Raw genomic sequence first — 19,305 nt, 5'->3', positions numbered from 1 at the left:
TTGAGCACTGGGGTGATGGCACACGGAGAGGGATGGAATGGGATTGAGCACTGGGGTGATGGTTTATGGAGAGAGATGGAAAGGGATTCAGCACTGGGGTGATGGTTTATGGAGAGGGATGGAGTGGGATTGAGCACTGGGGTAGTGGTTTACAGAAAGGGATTGAGCAGCCTGAGCACTGGGGTGATGATTTATGGAGAGGGATGGAGTGGGATTGAGCACTGGGGTGGTGGTTTATGGAGAGGGATGGAATGGGATTGAGCACTGGGGTGATGATTTATGGAAAGGGATGGAATGGGATTGAGCACTGGGGTGATGATTTATGGAAAGGGATGGAATGGGATTGAGCACTGGGGTGGTGGTTTATGAAGAGGGATGGAATGGGATTGAGCACTGGGGTGATGATGCACAGAGAGGGATGGAGTGGGATTGAGCATTGGGGTGGTGGTTTACAGAGAGAGATGGATCAGCCTGAGCACTGGGGTGATGGTTTATGGAGAGGGATGGAGTGGGATTGAGCACTGGGGTGATGGTTTATGGAAAGGGATGGAATGGGATTGAGCACTGGGGTGATGGTTTATGGAAAGGGATGGAATGGGATTGAGCACTGGGGTGGTGGTTTATGGAGAGGGATGGAATGGGATTGAGCACTGGGGTGGTGGTTTATGGAGAGGGATGGAATGGGATTGAGCACTGGGGTGGTGGTTTATGGAGAGGGATGGAATGGGATTGAGCACTGGGGTGGTGGCGCACAGAGAGGAATAGAGTGGTATTGAACACTGGGGTGGTGGTTTATGGAAAGGGATGGAGTGGGATTGAGTACTGAGGTAGTGGTTTACGGAAAGGGATGGATCAGCCTGAGCACTGGGGTGATGGTTTATGGAGAGGGATGGAGTGGGATTGAGCACTGGGGTGGTGGCGCACAGAGAGGAATAGAGTGGGATTGAGCACTGGGGTGGTGGTTTACGGAGAGAGATGGAGTAGCCTGAGCACTGGGGTGGTGTTTTATGGAGAGGGATGGAATGGGATTGAGCACTGGGGTGATGATGCACAGAGAAGGATGGAGTGGGATTGAGCACTGGGGTATTGGCTCATGGAGAGGGAAGGAGCAGCCTGAGCGCTGGGATGGAGGCACCCAGCACCGTGGGGCAGGAGCAGCCCCTTTTACCACCAGAACCTAAGCAGCTGGATCACACCCTGTGCCCAACCACCCTGGCACTTAACTCCTTGGCAGCGCAGCTTTCTCGCCGTCCCTGCCCAAGCTGTTGGCCGCTGGTTTATTTGCCTTTGTGGTGGATGAGTAGCGGCCCCCCCGGGCTGCTGTGTCCCCCTCCCCTCTGCACCCGCTGTCAACGAGGGCGTTCGATAGCGGCCTCGCTGCTAATGGCTTCGTGACGGAGGCTTTACAACCTCTCCGTAGGCGCGCTCCCCACAGCAGCGTCACTCCACTCGGCCAAGGGGGTTTGGCTCTTGGCATGGGAATGGTGGTTTAAATCAGTGTTGGTCCCTCGATCGCTGCTGTTTAACACGGATATCTAAGCAGGACCTGCCTGCCTAGGGTTGTGGCTGAACGGCGTCGATACAGAGGTCCAGGCTGCGGTGCCTCCCTGCTCTCTGCCTGGCTCAGAGCTGAGTGCTGGAAAGGGAACAGAGGTCAGGAGAGCGGAGGAGTGGCTCGAAATGGCTCTTCGCACATTTGGATGAGCTAATGGGAAAAAAACAGAGGAAGGCAAATAAACATTATTGTTTCATGTCAGGCAGGGAGGAGACAAAAGGTCACAGGCTTCCCTTGTGATGGTAGGAAACGGCAGCATCAGCAGGGCTGGAAAGAGCTGGAGAGCCAAGGGAAAGTGTGGATGCGTGCCCGGGACTCGTGAGTGCCCACACGTGTCTGGGAATTTGTCCCTGGATCCAGGGATTGCTGCCTTTGCAGGTGGGAGCTCCCGGGGCATCATCTCCTGGTGCCGCCTGCATCCCTGCTCCCATTGACCTCGTCTCCTGTGCCATGGCCGTGCGGTGCATGCAGAAACGGCTCGAGGAGCTGCCCTGGGAGCTGCGGGGCTGGGACACGCGCGCCGTGGACACCGGATGGAAAAGCACGAGCCTGTTAAGTGGAGCTGGATGAAATGAGGGGGGAGGAAGGGCTTCCTTTGGGTTTCTTTCCTGAGCTTTTAGTTCATGAGGGGCTGGTTGGTGGCACCTTTCTGTGCCTGTCTGGCACCCGGGATGGATCTGGAGCTCGTGTTGGGATGGCTAAACCTCCAGGGAGGCTCTGGGGGTGCTGTGCCCTGGGGGTGCTGGCACACAGGATGGATCTGGAGCTCGTGCTGGGATGGCCAAACCTCTGGGGAGGCTCTGGGGTGCTGTGCCCCGGGGGTGCTGGCACACAGGGTGGATCTGGAGCTCGTGCTGGGATGGCCAAACCTCCGGGGAGGCTCTGGGGGTGCTGTGCCCTGGGGGTGCTGTGCCCTGGGGGTGCTGGCACCCAGGATGGATCTGGAGCTCATGCTGGGATGGCCAAACCTCCAGGGAGGCTCTGGGGGTGCTGTGCCCTGGGGGTGCTGTGCCCTGGGGGTTCTGGCACCCAGGGTGGATCTGGAGCTCATGCTGGGATGGCCAAACCTCCAGGGAGGCTCTGGGGGTGCTGTGCCCTGGGGGTGCTGGGTCTGGAGAGCACCTTCCCCAGTCCCAGGGGTAACCCTGCGCATCCCCCCATCCCGGCGGCTCGCCCCGTTGCCATGGCGCCGTTGCCATGGTGCCGTTGCTAGGGAACCGCCTCACTGCTCGGTGGAGCCATCAGGTACCGGAGCCTCAGCGGTACCGACCCGAGGCTGCAGGGATGGGAGAGGAGGATGAGGGAGAGGGGAATGGGAGAGGAAGAGGAGGATGGGGGAGAGGGGAATGGGAGAAGAAGAGGAGGATGGGGGAGAGGGGGATGGGAGAGGAAGAGGAGGATGGGGGAGAGGGGAATGGGAGAGGAAGAGGAGGACGGAGGAGAGGGGAATGGGAGAAGAAGAGGAGGATGGGGAGAGGGGAATGGGAGAGGAAGAGGAGGATGGGGGAGAGGGGAGTGGGAGAGGAAGAGGAGGATGGGGGAGAGGGGAGTGGGAGAGGAAGAGGAGGATGGGGGAGAGGGGAATGGGAGAGGAAGAGGAGGATGGGGGAGAGGGGAGTGGGAGAGGAAGAGGAGGATGGGGAGAGGGAGATGAGAGAGGAAGAGAGGATGGGGAGGGGAATGGGAGAGGAAGAGGAGGATGGGGAGAGGGGGATGGGAGAAGAAGAGGAGGATGGGGGAGAGGGGAATGGGAGAGGAAGAGGAGGATGGGGGAGAGGGGAATGGGAGGGGAAGAGGAGGATGGGAAGAGGGGAATGGGAGAGGAAGTGGAGGATGGGATGGAGTGAGGAGCAAGAGAGGAAGAGGAGTATGGGGGCTGTGGGGAATGAGGAAGAGGAGGATGAGGGAGTGGAAAAAAGGAGAGGAAAAGGAGGATGGGGGGCTGCAGAGAATGAGAGAGGAAGAGGAGGATGGGGAGCAGGCACTCTGGTTTGTGCTGTGGCGTGGGAGGGGTCTCGGGCAGCCTGTGGTGGGGTTGGCGGGGGGGCACCAGCAGGGAGGGGGCAGCGAGGGGCATCCAGCCCGTTTAGCGTCTCTCCTTGGGCCAGGAAGATTCCTGGCTTTCAACCCGGGAATGCGGAGACTGAAGTGAATAATGGAAAATAAAGAGGATGGAGGAGGGAGGAAAAGCAGAACAGAACGTTTTGGGAATGCTGTAAAAGTTTGGATGCGTCGAACGGGGCAAGATCCAGGAGAGAAACAGGCACTGGCCAAGAGCCCTCTGAGTCCGGGGTGCCAAGAGCTGGACTCGGGGGGGACCCACGGCCCCGGAGCAGGAAGATCTGCATGGGGAAGGGGAGCCCTGGCTCTGTGGGCTGGTGCCAACCTGCCCCGCGGCCGCTCAGGCAGCGCTGGCTCAGGGCAGGGTGGGAGAGGGGCAGCCGCTTCCTCCCGTCAACTTTTGCACATAGTCTGTCTCTGCGAGCTCCATCGCAGCTGCCCTGAATCCCATGGGGGTTCCTCACTGGCTTGGTGGTTTCACCCCTTGGGCTGAAGCCCAGGGCAGAGCGTAGAGCCCTGATGTGTCTGTTGCTCCCAGCGCGTGCTCCGTGCTCTCCCATCAGGGCTCTGGATGCAGATGCTGCTCCCTCTTCATCCCCACACCCACCCACAGGGACTCATGGCTCCATCACCATCCTTGTCATGGCTCCATCACCATCCTTGTCACGGCTCCATCACCATCCTTATCACGGCTCCATCACCATCCTTGCCACGACTCCATCACCATCCTTGTCATGGTTCCATCACCATCCTTGTCATGGTTCCATCACCATCCTTGCCATGACTCCATCACCATCCTTGTCACGGCTCCATCACCATCCTTGTCACGGTTCCATCACCATCCTTGTCACGGTTCCATCACCATCCTTGTCATGGTTCCATCATCATCCTTGCCATGACTCCATCACTATCCTTGTCATGGTTCCATCACCATCCTTGTCACGGCTCCATCACCATCCTTGTCATGGTTCCATCATCATCCTTGCCATGACTCCATCACCATCCTTGTCACGGTTCCATCACCATCCTTGTCATGGTTCCATCACCATCCTTGTCACGGTTCCATCACCATCCTTGTCATGGTTCCATCATCATCCTTGCCATGACTCCATCACCATCCTTGTCACGGTTCCATCACCATCCTTGTCATGGTTCCATCACCATCCTTTTCATGACTCCATCACCATCCTTATCACAGCTGCATCTGTGCAACTGCAAGAAAATGAGGCTTTCGGTCTTTCTTTCCTATCCAAGTTCATTCTCTTGGATCCAGGGATGAGGTGAGAGCTCAGGAATGGGGCTGTGGCACGGCAGACCCCATTCCTGGTCCCAGCTGGTGGCCAGGGGTGGTTTCCCTTGGGAAACCCACTGTTCCCAGTCCCTCTCCCCGCCAGGGAATGACTCCCACTGCCAGGGGATTTGCAGGGTGCAGCTGGTGTCCAGGACAGTGGGAAGGGAGCAGGATTGGCCCCTCGCTCCCTCTGTTACCCCCCCGTGCCAGATCCGGCTGCTCTCCACATCCCAACACAGCCAAGGACAGGAATGGGACTCACGGACTCCAACCCTCTTTGGGTTTCTAATGATTTCATTCCCGACCGGAGCACAGCGAGGCTGCGGGCGTGCGCTTGCGCCTGTGAAACAGTCACAGCATCGCCGCAAACAGCACAAAAATAACCGCTGCCAAAGCGACACCTTCTCCGGGTTGTTTTTCTGGCCTGGATTTCATACGCTGCCGGGATCCCAGGATACAGGGTGAGGGGAGGACGGGTGGCTCTGAGCGGCTTTCAGTTAATCGCTGCTTTTGAAGAGGCAGGAGGTCCTTTTGCCCTGATAGAACCCGTCTGATTTCGTGCAAAGCTGAGCTCTTGCACACCCCTGTGCTGTCCTCTCTGACTGTGGGCTTGTGTGAAGGCACACGCGTGTGCAAGGGCGCGCGTGGGTGGCATGTGTGGCCAGAGCTCAGCGCAGGGAGGTACCAAGCGTTGGAAAAGCCCTTAGCAGGAGCGTAGAGATGCTCTCTCCTCACCCAGAGCCCCGGCGAGCAAATGGGGAGAGGAGAGATGAGCAGAAACTTGGGGAGCAGGGCTGGTGCCCCCATGCCAGGGTGCCTGCGGGTGCCTCAAAGTCCACGTTGCCTTCGGACAGATGCACCCCAAGCTGAGCTGGGGCTCAGCTCCTGTTCTGGTTGATGCTATGTGAAGCTGGGGGGTGGTTTCGACCTGTGTGGGTGGCTCTGTGGCCCCCAAGTCACCAGATGCCCACGAGCGCGCAGCCGCGGGGAGGCTGGGTGGGACCTGGCTTCTGGCACTCACTCCTTGTTGATGGTTTTTCCAGCTGCGCTGAGGACACGGCGCTGCCCACCCTCTCCTTCTTTTCCCTGAGCCACCCGTCTGGCTGCTCTTCTCCCTCCTGGGAAAGGACTGTCTGCCTCTTGCTTTAATTGCATCTTCAATGCAGGGATGGACTGGGGGGAGGCAGGTGTAGGTGCATCCCACTGGCCCCGCGCATCAGCTCCAGGAGCTCCTGGGAGCTGTGAAAATGGATGTGTGCTTAAGCGCCAGCATAAATTAAGCCCAAGAGCTCTCCCGAGCATCCCCCAACAGCAGGAGGAACAGCCATGGACCCCACTTTGGGCTGGAGGCGTGAACCCCCTGCCTGGGTTTCCTCCCTCCTGCTTGCAGCGGCGTAGAGGGCTCCGTGTGCAAGGAAGCAGCTGGAAAAAGGGTTTGGCCACAGGAACCGGAGCCCAGGTCAATGCTTCCATGCCGATATCTCCTCCGGAGCAGCTGCTTGCGCCGGCTCCGCTGGCCCTTGCTCTGGGAAGTAAGTGGCAATGATCCATCTCCTGATGGTACCTCTGCGCCTCCCACCCTAATTAGTGTCACAGCTAAGCGCTTTGTTAGCATCACCAGACGGCGTCAGAGCATCCCCAGTCCCAGCTGCATCCGTGCAGACGCCCTTAGCCCCTCTCTGCGGCTCCCGGCTGCAGAACCTGCACCTGATGCTTGGCGGCGTGGGGGCTCTCGTTGGGTCCCATAGGGCTGCGCTGCTGGTCGGACTGGTCCTCGGCACTCGTGGAACATGGGAAGGCGGCTGCATGGGCATACGGCTGTCGGGGTGTAGGGCACCCCCTTCTCGCAGCACCCCAGGGTCTGGCTGCACCCGGGAGAGCTGCGTCGGGGCCAGCGAGGCGGCTGCCGCCGGCGGCATCCCCAGGCACGGCTGCGTCGTGGTGGCAGGTGCCAAGCCTGGGAGCACAAATCCCAGCTGGAGTGGAGCCTGTTGCAACGTGTGCGCCTGTGCGTGTCCGTGTGTCTGTGCACGTGCGGCTGTGCGTGTCTGTGTGTCCGTGTGCGTGCATCTATGTGTCTGCATGTGCATCTCTTGTATGTCTGTGCTCGTGTCTGTATGTGCATCGCGCATGTCCGTGTGTCTGTGCACATGCATTGGTGTGTCTGCATGCGCATCTCTGTGTGTCCATGTGTCCGTGTGTCTGTGCGTGCGCATCTCTGTGTGTCTGTGCACGTGTCTGTATGTGCATCGCGCCTGTCCGTGTGTCTGTGCACATGCATTGGTGTTTCTGCATGCGCATCTCTGTGTGTCCGTGTGTCTGCGTGTGCATCGTGCGTGTCCGTGTGTCTATGCATGTGCGTCTCTGCGTCCGTCTGTCTGTGCACGTGTGCGTGTGCCCGTGCACGCAGCCCAGAAAGGTCACTGCCTGGGAAAGGTGTCAGCAGCCAAGAAATGGGCTTGGAATGGAAAGTGTGAGACAGGTTGAACCACAAGGGTGGCCAAAACCATCCCATTCCAGCTTCTCCGTGCTCACCGTTTCCATCTGGGCCATGGGAGAAGTGGGTCTGGCCATGCTGGGTCACCCCCAGGTGTGTCTCCCAGGGGATTGGGGCAGGGCAGGGGTCCACGGGGCGCCTGTAGGAGCTGTGTGCTTGGCTCCAGGAGGACAAGGAGAAGAGGAGAAAGCAGCCAGTGGAAGGGAAGGGTCCACACTTTGTCTGCGCGCTGTATCCGGTGGCACAATATCCTCATTCACCCGCTGCCCGCCCTCTTCACTGCTGCTTCTGCTCTTTTGCAGGGTTGTGGAGGCCAGCACCCTTCAGCAGGAGAGGCTGCAGGCCATCGCGGTGAGTCCGCTGAGCGTGGTGAGCACACGATGAGCATGCAGGACCCTGAGCTGGTGTCCCCACATCTCTACATCCATCAACTACAGCACACAGGACCCTGAGCTGGTGTCCCCACATCTCTACATCCATCACTTACAGCACACAGGACCCTGAGCTGGTGTCCCCACATCTCTACATCCATCACCTACAGCACACAGGACTCTGAGCTGGTGTCCCAACATCTCTACATCCATCACTTGCAGCACACAGGACCCTGAGCTGGTGTCCCCACATCTCTACATCCATCACCTGCAGCACACAGGACCCTGAGCTGGTGTCCCCACATCTCTACATCCATCACCTGCAGCACACAGGACCCTGAGCTGGTGTCCCCACATCTCTACATCCATCACCTGCAGCACGCAGGACCCTGAGCTGGTGTCCCCACATCTCTACATCCATCACCTGCAGCACACAGGACCCTGAGCTGGTGTCCCCACATCTCTACATCCATCACCTGCAGCACACAGGACCCTGAGCTGGTGTCCCCACATCTCTATATCCATCACCTGCAGCACACAGGACCCTGAGCTGGTGTCCCCACATCTCTACATCCATCACTTGCAGCACACAGGACCCTGAGCTGGTGTCCCCACATCTCTACATCCATCACCTGCAGCACACAGGACCCTGAGCTGGTGTCCCCACATCTCTACATCCATCACCTACAGCACACAGGACCCTGAGCTGGTGTCCCCACATCTCTACATCCATCACCTGCAGCACACAGGACCCTGAGCTGGTGTCCCCACATCTCTACATCCATCACTTACAGCACACAGGACCCTGAGCTGGTGTCCCCACATCTCTACAATCCATCACTTACAGCACACAGGACCCTGAGCTGGTGTCCCCACATCTCTACATCCATCACCTACAGCACACAGGACCCTGAGCTGGTGTCCCCACATCTCTACATCCATCACCTGCAGCACACAGGACCCTGAGCTGGTGTCCCCACATCTCTACATCCATCACTTACAGCACACAGGACCCTGAGCTGGTGTCCCCACATCTCTACATCCATCACTTACAGCACACAGGACCCTGAGCTGGTGTCCCCACATCTCTACATCCATCACCTGCAGCACACAGGACCCTGAGCTGGTGTCCCCACATCTCTACATCCATCACTTACAGCACACAGGACCCTGAGCTGGTGTCCCCACATCTCTACAATCCATCACTTACAGCACACAGGACCCTGAGCTGGTGTCCCCACATCTCTACATCCATCACCTACAGCACACAGGACCCTGAGCTGGTGTCCCCACATCTCTACATCCATCACCTGCAGCACACAGGACCCTGAGCTGGTGTCCCCACATCTCTACATCCATCACCTGCAGCACACAGGACCCTGAGCTGGTGTCCCCACATCTCTACATCCATCACCTGCAGCACACAGGACCCTGAGCTGGTGTCCCCACATCTCTACAATCCATCACCTGCAGCACACAGGACCCTGAGCTGGTGTCCCCACATCTCTACATCCATCACCTACAGCACACAGGACCCTGAGCTGGTGTCCCCACATCTCTACGTCCATCACCTGCAGCACACAGGACCCTGAGCTGGTGTCCCCACATCTCTACATCCGTCACCTGCAGCACACAGGGATGACACCGGCAGGGTGGAGAGCGTGGGCGCAGTAGCTGTGCCGGTGTAGGGACTGCGAGCCGCTTTCCCAGCCCCTGCTTCCAGCCTGGAAAGCTGCTCTGGGGCTGCAACTAGAGAAGGACCCCTGTAGGCACCCAGACCTGAGTAGGGGGGTCACCAGCAGCCAAACAAGGGATGCATGGACCCTGTGCTTGGACCTCAGCTCTTCCTGGGAATGCACGTGGTCCATCAGGGCTTGGTTGCATCACTGAAACAGGGGCAGAGTGAGCGATGGGCAACTGGGAGGTTTAATTAATGATAGAACGCCTTGATGAGCCTTGAGTGAGAGGGAAATGAGTGATGGAAGGGCTGAGGCTGGTGCAGAATCTGGCCCTGCCCACTGTGGGTCCTGGTAATAGGAGTCAGCGAGCAGTTGGTGCCATGCTGGGCACTGGGTTGGTTTCCCCATCGCTGCCCCGTAGCAGCTCCCCTGCCCGCCGCGGGCTGCCAGCTTCCCCAGCCCATCCCGCTATCGGCCGATCTCGGCTGCACAAAGGGCAAATTGTTCTGGGCCAGAGGAGAAAGCGAGCGGGTGACGCTTCCCAGGCTGGGACTGACTCTGCTGGAATGGTTTGGATCAGCCCCAGGATGTGCAACGAGGAGGAATAGAGAGAGGCCGTGGGGGCTGCTTCCCCGGCACTGGCTCAGCGCCGCTGGATGAGGGGACAGTGAAGAGACTCCAGTCTCTCCTTGTCTTTCTCTGTACCCTCCGTGCCTTAGTTTCCCTGAGTGAGGGCAGGGTGAGCTTCTGGTGGGCTGACCCCAAAACCAGCCTCGCATCCTCATGCACAGCCCGTATCCCAGTTTTTGATCCCCAGGAGTCCCTTGCTCCCTGCTCATCCCAGCTCTGGGAATGATGCCCTGGCCAGGAGGGGTTTCTGACCCCCCAGGAGTCCTTTGCTCCCTGCTCATCCCAGCTCTGGGGATGATGCCCTGGCCAGGAGGGAGATGCCCACCCTCTCCCCACGCCAACCCAAGCTCTGCTGCTCTCATCCTTCCAGGAGAAGCGGAAACGTCAGACGGAGATCGAGAACAAAAGACGGCAGCTCGAGGATGACAGGCGGCAGCTGCAGCATCTCAAGGTGAGGATCCCCCACGTGCCCCGTGCTGTCTCTGCCCCAGGGACACGCTGGGATGCCCCAGCTGGGGGGCAGCAGGATCGTGACCCCCCCTCTGCTTCCCAGTCCAAGGCTCTGCGGGAGAGATGGCTGCTGGAGGGGGCCCCGGCTTCAGCCTCCGAAGAGGATGAGGCCATGAAGAAGCAGATGCAGGAAGATGAGGTGAAGACTAAGGAGCTGGAGGAAACCATCCAGAGGTAACGGAGCCGCATGGAGCTGAGGTGGCACTTGAATCTCTCCAGCGACTCCCCTGAGCAGACGGGATCATAGAATCAGAGAATAGTTTGGGTTGGAAGCGACCTTAAAGATCATCCAGTTCCAACCCCATGCCGTGGGCAGGGACATCCCACTGGCTCAGGCTGCCCAAGGCTCATCCAACCTGGCCCTGAACACCTCCAGGGATGGGGCAGCCACATCTTCCCTGGGCAACCTGTTCCAGTGTCTCACCACACTCGTGGTGAAGAAATTCTTCCTCGTGTCCAGTCTAAATGATGCTGAGTTGCAGCTCAGTCCCACGTGCTGGACACCAGGCTTAGGTTCCACCACAGCCCAGCTCAGGGTAGAGCATCAACTCTGGAGCTCGGAGCTCCCAGGGGTGGAGATGCTACCGTGGTGCTCCCAGGGCTCAGCCGCTCTTGCTGGCTACTTGTCCGAGGGCTGTGGCCACTCCTGGAGCCCATCCAGCCCTGTAGCCCCTCTGAGCGTGGACACCCTGAACCGTGTTCTGCACAGCGTCACCCCCGTGCCTACCTCCGGGACCGGAGCTGTGTGGGTCACCGGTGGGATCCATGGGGCTGGAAGCCAGGATTGGCCTCCCCGGTGATGCTGTTCAGTGCTCAGCACCCATGGTGACAGGGGGAGAGAAACCGGGGCTGTTTCCCTACGGATGTCGGTCCCCGCTGGGGTGGCTTAGCCATCCCCAGGAAAAGAATTCCCAGCCCCTGCCCGGCCCCCTCGTGCAGGGTGTTCTGAAAGCAAGAGGGGGGACAAAACCCCCAGAATGAAGGTGTCCCAGCAGCCCGGCTGCCCTGCAAGAATGCAATCAGTCACGGCTGGGTCGTTAATTACCGAGCATCGGTGCAGAGAGGGGTCAAGCACGAAGGGGCCTTTGTGTCCGTCTAATGGCGCGATGCATTCCTCCGCCGGCGTCTTGCGGGGAGACCGGAGTCAAGGGGGAGGCTCTGCCGGGGGGAGCTGCCACCGTGCTGACAGAGGGGCCCAGACGTGAATCCGTGGGGATTCTCCTGCAGTCCACCGAGTCCTGGTGGGGCCCCACTGCCGGCACAGCTCTTGGCTGGGTTGGGAACGGGTGAGATGCTCAATGAGGCTTTGGGCAACGCCAGTAGGAGCTGAACTATGGTAGAATCTTAGAACCAGAGAATAGTTTGGGTTGGAAGGGGCCTTAAAGATCATCCAGTTCCAAACCAGCCTTGCTTCGTGTCACCAAACGAGGGCACTGGCGTGGGGTGGGTTCTGTCGTCACTGCATGGGGACAGCGAGAGCTGGGGGGGTCACCCCATGGAGTCAATCTCTCTGCCCGGTGTCCGCAGAGGCGGTTCTTTGTCAGGGGGTGCAGGGATGAGAGGGGATGGTCCTCAGCTGAAAGAGGGGAGATTGTGCTGAGATCTTGGGAAGGAATGTTTTGCTGTGAGGGTGGGGAGGCCCTGGAACAGGTTGCCCAGAGCAGTGGTGGCTGCGCCATCCCTGGAGGGGTTCCAGGCCAGGTTGCAGAAGGATTTGAGCAATTGGATCCTATGGGAGATGTTCATGCCCATGGCATGGGAGTGGATGGGCTTTGAGCTCCCTTCCAACCCAAACTATTCTATGATTCATCCATCTGCTTGCCCTGAGCCTGTCAGCAGAGCAGCTGCCCTGGTTGCTCAGCGGCTGCAGAGCCACCACCGTCACCTTGAGCATCACTCGCCCCATGGAGATGGGTGGAGGCACATAATCGACAGGCGCCCACATTAAGGGCGAAGGAAACACCCACTGGTGAAGCCCCTGGGTTTGTTCCAGCAAATATATACTTTTTCCCTCCAAGGAGATGGTGACGGCTGTGGCTGAGGTCCGTCTGTCTGTCCCTGAGCCCAGGGGGTGCCTCCCCTCTCCTCTGCATGATGTCGCCGGCCCGCGTTCGCAGGTCTGCTGGGGCTGCCTGCCCCACAGCTGCCTGCCCCACAGCTCCCCATGGTCTCTTAGCCCCGACTCTCCCCACAGACTGGAGAAGGAGCTGGAGACGCTGGAGAACGGCAGCTCAGCGACTTCCACCAAGGAGAACCTGGCAGAGGTGGCGGCGCCGGCAAAGGAGGAGAAGACAGAGGCTGTCCCCAACACACAGAAGGTGGGCACGGCTGCTCTCTGCAGGCAGGGCTGTGGCAGGGGCGAAGGAGGAGATGGGGTGCCTGGTGGTGGGGAGGGTCACCCCTGCCAAACCGGAGCTAGTTCCTGCTGCTGGCACGGCACAGGGAGCTGCTGGTGGTGGGCAGGTTGCACTGCTGGGGGAGCCAAGCATGGGGCGCCTCTGCTGATGACTGTGGGGTGGCACTGGGGTGCTGGTGTAGCTGTGGTGACCCCTGGTCCCAGCAGGGTGGGTTGGCCACCCACTGTGTCCCTGCCACCCTTAGAGCCCCTGCTCTGCTGACCCCCTGGGGCTGGGGTCCCTTCTCCTGGTGGGGTTGGGTGCGAGGGCGGTTGGTGCGTGGGTGGTGGGTGTATGGCAGCTCCTGGTGGCTCCTAACCTCTCCCTTCTGTTTTGCAGAGTCCTCTGGGCACAGTCAAGGGTAGGTGACCCCCACCTCGGCCACGGTTCCCAATCTTGGGGTGCAGCTCCCGCCGCCCCCTCGTGCTGCCCCGGCACTGGAGCTGGATGGGTGAGGGATGCTGGATCAGCCCTGTGCCCACAACCCTGTCCCCTCCTGGGCAGTGGGAGTCCCTGTCCCCTCCCGGGCAGTGATGCCCTGCTCCAGGGGGCCCCATCCCAGGCACCAGCCCCTCCCTGAGACCATCCCACAGGCATTTGGGCACTCAGGTGATGGGTTTTGGCCCAGGCGGTCACCTCTCCTCTCTGTCCCCAGCTGAGAAGAAGATCTCCAGCAGCCCCATGAAGGTGGTGGAAGGCACTGACATGATGAAGGCAGGTAGGTTACCCTCTTTCCGAGAGAAGCTCTTCATCCTGGGCGCTTCCCCTTCCTTTCGGCTCGCTGCCCACCCCGCAGCCCTGCCACCACCGCTCCCCACCGCTCGATGACTTTCCAAGCCCAAGGCAACATCGTTTATTTGCAATCAGAAGGTTTGGTTTTGCTTCCACCCCACGGCTGGTTGGTGGGTTAGAGCCCTCTTTTTGCCCCTTGTTCCATCTCTCTGCTCTGATTTCATCCTTCGCCTCTATTTGCGGCTTCTCCGGCGCGAGGGAGCGGAGCATCGGCTGCCGGCATGGCTCAGCCGGCACACGTGGGGAGCTTGCAGGGGTGCAGGGACCAAACTGCCCACACCAGGGGGGCTGCAGCCAATTCTGCTGCTGGAGGGGTTCACTCCAGCTTGGTGGGGATGGCTCAGACTGAGTCACAGCACCGGCGCTGGGCAAAAATCTCGTGGTCCTCGGAGCAAGGCAACCGCAGTGCCGGTGGGGACTAGCCAGGAGCCAAAGGAGAGATGCCAAGGCAGGTCCCACGGGAGCAGAGGGGCTGCCAGCACCCTCAGCGGGAGATGCCGCCTCCCACAAGCATGAGCTCACCAGCCGGACAGACGGACGTGGCATCCATCACCTGCTACGGTGCCAGCAGGGATGCAGAAGCCGTGGAGGTAAGGGGATGCCAGGATGGTGACAGCCCCGTGGGTCCCGCTAGGAGGGCTGCGCCCGGGATGTCGCACTCACCTCTGCCATTCACCACTCCTCGCTGCCGCCTCGCTAACGCCGCTGAGCACCGCACCGCACTGCACCGCTGCCGCCACACGCCTGCCCGCTGCTGCCGGCGGCTGAGCAGGGGCTGGGGAGGGTCCGGGGCCGCCGTAACGTGCGCTGTGCTCTTTGTGTCCCAGCCATGTACTCGGTGGAGATCACCGTGGAGAAGGACAGAGTGACTGGGGAGACCAAGGTCCTGTCCAGCACCACCCTGCTCCCCCAAAACCACTGTCTGCAGGGCGTCAAAGTGTACGAGGATGAGCTGAAAGGTACGGCCCATCTCTCGCCGCTTGCAGGCGTCAAGAGCAAAGGGCAGGGGACGAGGGAGCGGCTGCCCGAGCATCCCAGCAGGCACCGGGGACAGGAAGGGCTGGTGCTGCTCTTGGCTTCCTCACCAGCTCTGTAGGGAAGGTGACCTCACGCCAGCCCCAGACCTGCTCCCGGGACGGTCCGACATGGGATGCATCCTGATGGAATGGTGTAGATGGTCCCAAAAGGCCAGCAGGTCTGCACATTGTTACCCTGCGCTGCAAGAGAGTGGAGAAGAGGGTCTGCCATGTCCAAGACTCAACACAGCTCCAGAAGAGCCCACCGTGTCCCGGCCAGCAGAGGGGAGCTTGGCCATCAGGCACAGAGGAGGTGCAGCCACAGGGATTGGTCCCTGCTTTTGGGAACCTCCGGGATTCAGCTTTAAAGGGTCTGATGACACCCAAGGGTTGGCGGTGTTGATGGCAAGGACCAACCATGGAGCTCTGGCGTGTTACTGGGACTGTGATGGCCGAGTGGACCGACTGCCTGTCCAAGGAAACCACAATGCACCGGCGGCTGGTCCTGTTCAACACCCTCCTCAAGGCCACGGTGATGCTGAGTCACGCTGCCCTTCAGATCCCAGCTGCTCCAGGACCCCCATCTCCAAGGATGGGCTGAGGAGCCACCTCGGCAGCGATTTCGGGTGGAGCTGACTCCGCCAGGGCTGGTTGTCATCCATTCCTTCATCAGCTGTTGAGGCCATTGCACTGATCATCGCATGATGCCCCAGGTCAAGTGGAAAATGCGATGAGCTGGAGGCTGCTCTCGCTGTGACGGACGTCTGCTGCCTCCAGCACTGCAAGCAGCCGTGCAACACATGCCGGCGGCCAAAGAGCCGCGTCCCCTCCCAGATAGGGGGCTACCATGTACCCCAGGCAATGGGACACAGCGGGACGTGGTGGGATTTGGTGGGGCAGCAGCTGCTGAGCCCTCCCTGGGGTCCCAGGAGCAGCAGCGTGCCTTGATCTGCCACACAACATCACGTCAGCCCAGGCGAGCCGGGTGCCAGCCGGACGTCATCCCGCCGCCGTGACCACGGCCAGCTTGGCAGGCTGTTGGCAACCTGGCAGACAACCGTGGCTCCCGCAGGGCTCGCTGGGTCTGTGGCTTTGGAGGTGCCAAGGGGCCAGGAACGGCTCCTCACATTTTTCCTTTTGGGTTGTGCTCCCCATCTGCTGCGTGGGGTGGGGGTTGCAGGGTGGGGTCTGGCAGCAGGAGGAGGGGGGTTGGGATGATGCTGAGGGGTCGGGTTGATGCTGGGGGGGTCCCAGCCTGGGTGCTGGGACTTTGAGGAGGAGAAGGTGCCGCGCTCTGGTGGCACGGGAGATGGGTCTGAGTAGGTCATCGCAGCAGGAGCTTTCCCAGGTCAACTTGTGCCCCCACGCCAAGCCCCCCCCTCACCCTCCTTCCTCTTGTTCCCGCAGTGGTGCACGCAGTGAGCGCCGAGGATGGGGCTCTGCAGAATGGGGCTCAGCCCCTCAGCTCCTCCGAGGTCGACGAGCTCCTGCACAAGGCGGACGAGGTCACCTTGAGCGAAGCTGCCGGACGGGAGACCCCGGCCAAGGGTGGTGATGCCGGCGGCACCCCGGCAAGCCAGAAGGCAACGCCACGACGGGAGATCACGGGGCTGCAAGCCAAGGCACGGGAAAGCCCCACGGTGCTGCCACCGGGTGAGGGGACGGAGCCGAGCCGGGAGCAGCCGGTCACCATGATCTTTATGGGCTACCAGAACGTGGAGGATGAGAACGAGACCAAGAAGGTGCTGGGGCTGGAGGGTACCATCAAGGCTGAGCTGGTGGTCATCGAGGATGCTGAGAGCAAGCCGGAACCGGCAAGCAAGGACCACGCACCGCCCAACGGCACCGCGCTGGAGCCGGCGGCCGCCCAGCCGCTGGCAGAGGAGGGTCCGGGTGGGCAGAAGCCGGGTGCCAACGCCACAGATGCCAAGGAGGCTGAGCAGCAGACGGACGTGAAGAAGCAGCGCTGCAAGTGCTGCACGGTGATGTGAGCCATGCCGCTGCCCCCACCGAGCCCCCCCGCCGTCCCGGCCCCCACTAGCCAGGCCCACCGCCCCGGATACGGCCCCTCCACAGGCAGCAGCGAACCGTGGCCACGGCACCAACTCGTCCCATCTGCCTGATGCCCACACCGCACCCCACCAGCGCCTGTGATATTTATTAGAGCCCCCCTCATCCCATGGCCAAGCCTCCCCCTGCACCAGCACCCTCCCAACGCCAACACCGGAGCCTTTCCCTCCTCTCAGCAGCATTTTCCCACCTGCCGTTGGAGGACGGAGCTGCCCGGGCTGGGGGATCGGAGGACGCCGTTGCGTCCGTAGATGACTCCCGGTGAGCCACATTTGGCCCAGCCCGCGGTGGATTCAGCCAGCCCCTCTCCCAACGGCTCCATCATCTGCTTCTCCTGCTGGGAAAGGCTCTGGGCTGTCCCTCTCAGCTGCCCATGGATGTCTCTGCTCCATCCCGCACCCTCATCTCTGCAACCCCGGGCTCCCCAAGCCGTGAGCCCCTCGGGGATGGAGCCCATCCAGGCGAGGGAAGGGCGTTGAGGGCAGAGTCTCCTCCACGATGCTCGGCTGCGGGCGGGAGCTTGCAGGGAGCCGTGAGCCATGCGTGGCTTCCATGGGATCAGCCCCAACCTCTCCCCAGGGCTGTGGGTGGGAGCCCCTGCTCTGCTCCCCTGAACTTGGTGCTCACAGTGACGGCTGCCACCATCCAGGTACCGATGCCACAGGCTCCCGTGGGGCGTTGGCTGTCACGTTGCCAACGTCGCTGGGTGCTTCCAGCTGGATGGGCTGAGTCGTGCCGGGTGCCCGTGTCCTCTTGGGGTGACGTGGGTGGTGATGGCAGCAAAAGATGGGGAGCTCGGGGGGGAAACCAAGCCCTGTGGGGATAGGGATGGGCTGGGAGCTCCTGTGCCTCCTCGTCTCCCTCCTGGCTCTGCTCCCGGTCCAGCGGTGACAGCCTGGCAGAGCTGCTTCCTGGGCACAGGGGCTGCAGCATCACCACCCCCAGGGCATGGGGCAGCCCAGTTCACCCCAGGCACTGGGACTGGGAGCTGCTGGGAGTGTGGTGTCCCGTGGAGGGCATCCTTGGGATGCTGTATCCATGCCAGGACAGCAAACAGACTTCCCTGCTCCCCCCCCAACCCTGCACCCCAGCCTTTCAGCGGGGATTTCACCACCAGCACCAGCGTTTCCTCCCCACTGAGACCCGCTGGGGAGGGGGATGCAGGGTGGCACCCATGGGTGCTGAGCCCTGCCCAAACCCTGGGTGCTTCTGCAGAGGCTGACACATCTCGTGGGCATTGGGTGCTGCTGAGCCCACCTCGTGGGTCTGGTGAGCTGGGGCTACAATCCTGTCCTGCCCTGGCATGGGAGCTGCTGCCAGGGGGTCCCCATCTCCTGTCATCACTGTCTCAAAGGCTCTGGGCTTTGGAGCCCCGTGTGCTGGGGTGGCTTTCATTGCCTGGTGCCCCACATCACCGGGATGGCAGTGCCCGGTGCCCTTGTGCTGGGGGCACAGGAGCTTTGGACAGGGTGCAGACAGCCCGGAGCATGACCCAGCTGCCAGGCAGCACTGCACAGGGTTCCTGGTGCGAGTGCAAGGGGGTCCCACCTGCTGAGGGCATCGGGGTGATCCAGGGATCCCCCAAGACCCCGGCAAAGCTCGTGCAGAGCAGCCCTTGAGCTGCCCAGCCCACCTGGGCGAGGATGGCAGAGCAGCCAGTGATGGAGCTCAGCCCCTCAAGGCATTCCCTCCCCTCCAGCCCCCTTGTGTGAGCAGTGACCCCCTTTCCCTGGCATCCAAATTCCCCCACCCCAGGTTGCAGTTTCCCCCCCATTGGAATCTGCAGGCGTAGGAGAGCGGGGCAGGGGCTGCGGGGGCTCACGGCGCTGCTGTGCCAGTCCTGCCCCAGATGGGCACTGAAAGCCTCTGGGAGAGGCAGAGCTGGGGTAGAGAACGGGGGGTCAGGCCTGGCACCCCCAGGAGAGGGGAAAGAGGGTGCCCTTCCTGCCTCTCCCGTCGGCGGCATCGCCAGTGCCGCAGAGCTGGGTGCTGCGGGGCACCCCCATCGATCCCGGGGGGGCTTTGTTAGGGTCAGCGGGGATCCATCACCTCCTGCCACCCCATGGCTGGGGGCCAGCACCGCCCGCCCCATCCCACCCTGAGTCCCACAGCCCCATTCCAGCCCACGCCGGGGCCCCCTCCCACCCTTGGCACCCCCTTGCCCTTCAGTTGGCTTCGGACCCAGTGCCGGCCCCTGGCTCCATCCGGCTCCCCCAGCAGCAGGGAGCAGGATCAGGCCCCCGTGGGGCCGGGGCTGGTTGGGGCTGAGTGACCGCAGGCGGAGGAGCCCGGCTGCACCCCAGCCCCATCCCAGCCAGCCCCCCGCCACCCCCCGCCTGGCTCCGCTGAAGTGCACTTCCCGCAATCCCGTGCTTTTCACTTGTGCCGAAGCCGTTTGAAGTTTTTCCTCACCCCCCCAACCCCCCCCAAAAAAAAA

The 19,305-nt window shown here is 61.2% G+C and overlaps 1 protein-coding gene across 3 annotated transcripts in view; it reads left to right on the top strand.

Annotated features, from left to right (window-relative positions):
- PALM (paralemmin) overlaps positions 1 to 19,305 on the top strand; it is a 23,989-nt gene extending 4,684 nt beyond the window's left edge. The window contains exons 1-9 of one of the 3 annotated variants that reach the window (XM_054050173.1): positions 1,205 to 2,106; positions 7,707 to 7,755; positions 10,455 to 10,535; positions 10,638 to 10,768; positions 12,789 to 12,912; positions 13,330 to 13,351; positions 13,646 to 13,708; positions 14,610 to 14,741; positions 16,206 to 19,305. In XM_054050173.1, the coding sequence (XP_053906148.1) occupies positions 2,006 to 2,106; positions 7,707 to 7,755; positions 10,455 to 10,535; positions 10,638 to 10,768; positions 12,789 to 12,912; positions 13,330 to 13,351; positions 13,646 to 13,708; positions 14,610 to 14,741; positions 16,206 to 16,789 (1,287 nt within the window). In that variant the 5' untranslated portion in view covers positions 1,205 to 2,005 and the 3' untranslated portion in view covers positions 16,790 to 19,305. Of the gene's footprint in view, positions 1 to 1,204; positions 2,107 to 7,706; positions 7,756 to 10,454; positions 10,536 to 10,637; positions 10,769 to 12,788; positions 12,913 to 13,329; positions 13,352 to 13,645; positions 13,709 to 14,609; positions 14,742 to 16,205 lie in introns of those variants that run through there. The other 2 variants (XM_054050175.1, XM_054050176.1) reach the window with 2 other exon arrangements.

This window comes from Cuculus canorus, chromosome 27 (assembly GCF_017976375.1).
Source record: "Cuculus canorus isolate bCucCan1 chromosome 27, bCucCan1.pri, whole genome shotgun sequence".
NCBI classification, from domain to species: domain Eukaryota; kingdom Metazoa; phylum Chordata; class Aves; order Cuculiformes; family Cuculidae; genus Cuculus; species Cuculus canorus.
Note: the sequence above shows the minus strand (reverse complement) of the source record. Positions and strands in the feature narration are given on the sequence as shown.